Source organism: Neomonachus schauinslandi, chromosome 8, assembly GCF_002201575.2.
Source record: "Neomonachus schauinslandi chromosome 8, ASM220157v2, whole genome shotgun sequence".
NCBI lineage: Eukaryota > Metazoa > Chordata > Mammalia > Carnivora > Phocidae > Neomonachus > Neomonachus schauinslandi.
The window spans coordinates 145,553,199-145,559,299 of NC_058410.1; the positions used below are offsets into that span (position 1 = coordinate 145,553,199).

At 40.3% G+C, this 6,101-nt stretch overlaps 1 protein-coding gene across 2 annotated transcripts in view; it reads right to left on the reverse strand.

Moving 5' to 3' along the window:
• Positions 1 to 5,270: 5,270 nt before the first annotated feature.
• Positions 5,271 to 6,101, reverse strand: part of LOC110586964 (olfactory receptor 2W1-like) — a 7,852-nt gene continuing 7,021 nt past the window's right edge. Inside the window, exon 2 of one of the 2 annotated variants that reach the window (XM_021697253.2) lies at positions 5,271 to 6,101. This exon is cut by the window's right edge and continues 3 nt beyond it. In XM_021697253.2, the coding sequence (XP_021552928.2) occupies positions 5,271 to 6,041 (771 nt within the window). In that variant the 5' untranslated portion in view covers positions 6,042 to 6,101. The other variant, XM_044917361.1, reaches the window with a different exon arrangement.

Sequence of the window (6,101 nt, forward strand, 5' to 3'; positions counted from 1 at the left end):
GCATTACCTTCCAAAAGGCACCATGGCATCTGTGACATTACCCTCCAATAGACTCCATGGCATCTATGACATCTGTGGCATTACCCTCCAATAGGCACCATGGCATCTGTGGCATGAAGTAGAAATGGTGGCAGGGCACTTAATACATGGTCTATACTGGTTTGCACGTATACTGGTTGGCACTTACGTTTGGAATTTGAAGTTTGGAGATCTTTCATGAGGAAGGGAAGCCCAAAATGGAGACACTGGACATTCTGGTAACATGAAATTGGGGGCTGACACATAAAAAGGAAAATAATGGTAATAAAGAAAAGCAATAGGCCATATTATACTCAGAGTTCATGGGACATTTCTTACCAGCAAGATACAATGATACAAAGGACAGAAACTTTTTGATGTTTCCATTGGCTAAGAAGAACATAAAATGTGACCCATGGTTTCCCATGGCTACTATAAATGTGTGTACTTAAAATTGTCGATTAAAAAAAAGTAAAATAAAATCTTAGATAAAAATAAGTGAAAATTATTCTTTGTCAGTATTTCCTTTTATGCCACCACTGTGTCCTATAACAGTGTCTAATTTCTCTTGGTCCTCAACTCCAAAGAAAATCTATGGTTTTATAAATCAGTGATAGTAATGAGTGTCCTCCTTAGAAGCATCTGCTGTTTTTGACAAATGACAAATAGCTAATATTATCCTCTCTTACAAAGGAATTGTTTTCTTTTAACACTGAGCTGCCTTTGTTTAACCTGAAACTGAACTGAAAGCAAATAGCAGAAATATCCTTACATCTGTTTAGGATAGGTTTACTGCCAACAGAGTTATGAACATTTTCAGTTTTCCACCCTGTTTAGATTCAGAATTGTGGGGAAGGGATTTTCAACCTATGTCTGTTATTTGTAGCATTCCTGCTTGTATCTTTAAAAAATGTTTATGTGGCAGCACATAACTACTACAACCAGGAATGACTAAGGTGTCTATTTCCTACAATTCCTGATAGTACATTGTGTTATCAACCTTTTTTTATAGTATGCCAGGGAGTCACCGTTATTTTAACCTGATTAACTGAGGTGATCATTGGGTCCAAGGTGTCAGTCACTAACCTAGAAAACCATTCATGCCTTTCTCAGGTGCTAGAGCCTGGGTATGTGTGCCCCATGAGTCAGTTTGGCCCCAGGGAGGCTGGGGGGAGGTCACAGTCATCATTGCAACAGGGACAAACAAGTGATATAACACTGAGATATTGTTTTTCTAATCTTGTCATTTTCAGCATCTCCCTACTGGTGACATTTTCACATCACAGTTATACTATATGTCTCTTCATGCACAGTGGCTCTTAGGAAGGTCACTAATAATCACTGTATGAGCTGAGAATATTAAAGTAAGTGTCTATGTGGCAGCAGATAACTAATATAACCAGGAAAGAGTGAGATGTCTCTTTCCCCAAACTCACAATAATACTTTGTGTTATAAAACTTTTAAATGTTATTCCAGGGAATCTCCAGGTTTTGAACCTGATTGAGGCCGTCCTTGGATCCAAGGTGTCAGTCACTTGCCTAAAAGACCATTCATGCTTTCCTCAGGTGATAGAGCCTGGGCATGTTCCCTCATCCATCATTTTGTCTCACAGGAGATCTCTGTCATCTGTGCAGGCAGGGACAAGCACGTGCTATAACACCAGGACATTGTTTTTCCAGTCTTGTCATTGTCAGCATCTTCCTCCCAATGACATTTTCACATTACAGTTACTTGGTGTGTCTGTTAACATACAGGGGCTCTTTCTAAGGCCACCAATCACTGTACTAGCTGAGATTTTTCCACTCCTCTAGGAGCCAAGTTTTTCTCCCTTGGGAGTGATTTATCTGATGTGAATGCATACTTTGGGAGAAATAAATCAGCTACTCAGTGTGACCCAATAGTATGGAAGGGAATGATTTAAAAAGAAATCAACTAAAACATTAGCAGTCATTATTTCTAGGTTATGAGATAATGAGAAACTTTTTATTTTATTCCTCCTGTTTTTCTCATGTCCAGATACACACTTACAAGGATTCTATAGTATTATGCAGGTGAATGAAGAACTATACTATTTCCCTTCTTCTAGGTTTCAGGTGTTGCAAATGTCCTGGATGTTAAAAGCCTGAAGATGTTGCTCCTGTATTCATTACCTAATGAACATTTGCCATATTCTGTAGAATAAGAACATTTTTGTGTATATTTATTAAACTTTTCATTCACTTAATCATTCTCCAGATACTTGTGAATATGTAATTCAAGTCAGAAGCCAATTTAGACACAGGAAAATCACACATGAATAAGAGGTTCTATGTTGTTGAAAAGCTCACCAATGCCTTTCCTCAGACATACATACAGAAAAATATATAAAAAGATATCAAAATAGTGACAGGGACAAATTTTGGAGGGAATTCATGGGGCAGATTGATGAGGTTTGTAAGGAATTTTCAGAAGAGTAGGATCTCAATTGAACGTAGATGTCAAATAAGATGTTTGTAAGTGATAAATCACTAGTTTATCAAGGTTGGGGATGAGCCTTTTCTCAGAAAGAACAGTTGATATTTGTTTCCAGGGGCCACACTTTTCATCATTCTGTATGTTCTCCTCCCAAAGTCCTTACAACACCATAACGTTTTATATTGTCTCTAGGCCTTCTTGTTTTTAGATATCATCATCCTCTCTGATTCCTTATTATTCCCAAGGCTTACACACCTGGAATGTTAAAATTACCTGCAAAAAGGAATCAAAACTTTAAAATAAAGGTATAGTGTTTTCCCTGTGGAATCCTGGGAACCACAAGGTTTGAGGATTGGAAAGAAAAGACTATTAATCCTTACAAACCCCATACTCCTACCCAAATACTCCAGGTGGATGGCGGCTTACTAGGACTTGAAATCACAGAGCGAGGGCACAATCAATGTGAGGATTCTCATGTGCAGACAGGATTGCCAGTCTCTGAAATGGCTGTCTTGTAGAGAAGGGGAGTACTTTTCTCTCCAGCATAGAGATTCTCAGAGTTTGAATGTATTTACCAGTAAAATGAAATAAAAAATATATGGGGAACAAACATGAAATTGCTAAATTTTTATTTTGTGAAATAAGATCATCAAGACTTTGTCCAAAAAATTACCATCTACTCGGGGCGCCTGGGTGGCTCAGTCGTTAAGCGTCTGCCTTCGGCTCAGGTCATGATCCCAAGGTCCTGGGATCGAGTCCCTCATTGGGCTCCCTGCTCTGCGGGAAGCCTGCTTCTCCCTCTCCCACTCCCCCTGATTGTGTTCCCTCTCTCGCTGTGTCTCTCTCTGTCAAATACATAAAATCTTTAAAAAAAATTACCATCTACTACCATCATAATTCAATAAAAGAATGAACATTATAAAACTAAAGAACAAGAAGATAGTATTATTAATAAATAATTGAATACTCTTTTGGATTTGATTTCACTTCAGCAAAACTCCTCATTTCCTTTATTTCTCTTATCTAAGAGCGTAGAGAAACCATTATCCACCTCCTTTCACAGGTGTATAGGAAGGAAATTAATTAAAAAGCCCTGTTAATTTTCTGTTTAGAGACTCAACATCTCCCTATTCTCAGTAACAGTGGTTCTCAAACTTTAGCCTAATCACCTGTGGTACTTGTTAAAAAACATCAGTTGCTGGGTCCATCCTCAGATGGTTGGTCAGTAGGTCTGAGGTGGGTCCAAGAGCGTGCATTTGTGATAAGGTGCCAAGTGATGCAGTTGCTGCTGGTCCAAGGACCACACTACCTTCCAGGAAAAAGCCCAAACTCCTTATCAGGCCACGGAGGGTAAAAGTTAATCTACTGTAATAGACCTCAACATAGAGTGGCTTAGGGACACCTGGGTGGCTCAGTTGGGCTAAGCGTCTGCCTTCAGCTCAGGTCATGATCCCAGGTCCTGGGATTGAGTCCCACATCGAGCTCCCTGCTCAATGGGGAATCTGCTTCTCCCTCTGCTTGATGCTCCCCTTGCTTGTGCTCTCTCTCTCTGACAAATAAATAAATAAAATCTTAAAAAAATGTTGTATGGTGATTAACATAATAAAAAAAAGATGGACCCCCCCAAATAGAATGGATTAAATAATATTAAATAATATAGAAACTTTTTCTCCTATAGTAGTGTGGAGGCATCGCTGTGTTGGTTTAGGGTTTTTGGCAAAGTTAGGTACCCTCCACATTCACATTCCAGCCAATGGAAGGGGAGGGAGAAGGGTGAGAGCAGTCTTCATATCTGAGAAGATAACTCAGGAGTTGCCTACATTGCTTCCCTGGCATTGTGTTGCTGGAGGCCAGGCACAGAAATGTGATATGCAGCATGGGACCCTGTGCCCAGTTAAAACTAGAAACCAAATGTGGAACGGGTATTGGTGGGTAGTTGGTCTCCCCCACAAAGGCCCTGCTGGCAGGATCAGGTGCCTGAAAGGGAGTGTTGTTTCCCATGAAAGTGGCAATTCTGGGAAGAAAGAAATCAGGGTGGATCCAGTGCAATCCTACATTCAAATAAGTTTCGGGCGCCTGGGTGGCTCAGTTGGTTAAGCGACTGCCTTCGGCTCAGATCATGATCCTGGAGTCCCGGGATCGAGTCCCGCATCGGGCTCCCTGCTCGGCAGGGAGTCTGCTTCTCCCTCTGACCCTCCTCCCTCTCATGCTCTCTGTCTCTCATTCTCTCTGTCTCAAATAAATAAATAAAATCTTTAAAAAAAAAATAAAATAAGTTTCCTTCTGAAATATTTTCTTAATACGTTGCACTTATCTCTATTACTGTACTTAATCACATTTCATAATTATGTGTTTACTTATTTGTGGCCCCCAATTAATCTTTTTTAAAAATATTTATTTGAGAGAGACAGAGATAGGAAGAGAAAGCACAAGTGGGAAGGAGGGGGAGAAGCAGACTCCCTGCTGAGCAAGGAGCCTGATTCAGGGCTGGATCCCAAGACCCTGGGATCATGACTTGAGCTGAAGGCAGACACTTAACCGACTGAGCCACCCAGGTGCCCCAACCCCTGATTAGTGTTGAAGTTTTTTAAGTGTATGAATTGAAGTTTCTTTTTTTTTATGTATCTGTATCTTTATCTTATAATTTCTGTCTTCTTTCTACCAATTTACAAAGCCAGTGCCTAGTACAATTCTTGGTACATGATAAACACCGATTAAATGCTCTTTGCATAAATGAATCCATTCATCTTTTGTTGGTAAAGGTCAATATTATTTTTTTAGCTGTCTTCCATGTAACTTATGACTTTGCTGACCTTTTTTCTACACACAGTATTCTCTTTACTGCAATCTTTACATCTTTGTTTCTTAAAGTATAGATTAGAGGGTTAAGGGTGGGTGTGATGATTGTGTAAAAGAGAGAAAGGAACTTCCCCTTATCTTGGGATGTGCTATTCTGTGGCTTCATGTACATATAAATGACTGTTCCATAAAACAGAGTTACTACTGTGAGGTGGGAACCACATGTATTAAGGACCTTATGCCACCTTGCCTTTGACTTGATCCTCATGACAGCTTGAGTGATAATTCCGTATGAAATGAGAATTAGCGATATAGGTGCTAGAAGAAATATCACTCCAAGAGCAAAGACAATGATCTCAATTACTTTTGAGTAGACACAAGCCATCTTGATCAATGCTGGCATCTCACACAAGAAATTATCCACTTCCTGGTGTCCACATCTGGGTAACTTCAAAGTCAAGGAGCAAACAGTTAAGGCGCTGCCAAGGCCACCTAACCAGGTGGTGAGCACCATCTTCTGGCAAAGCTGAGGGTGCATTATTACTCTGTAGCGAAGAGGTTGACAGACAGCAGCATAGCGGTCATAGGCCATCACAGCCAGGAGAAGACATTCTGTGGATCCCAGGTCGAGGGCAAAGAAGAATTGGAGCACACACCCTCCATAGGTAATAGACTTTGTTGGACCCCATAGATTTACCAGCATCTGGGGGATAATGCTAGTTGCATAGCAGAGGTCCAAAAAAGACAAATTGGATAAGAAGAAATACATGGGAGTATGGAGCTGGGTGTCTAGGTAAGATACAAGAATGATGGTTGTGTTTCCTACCAG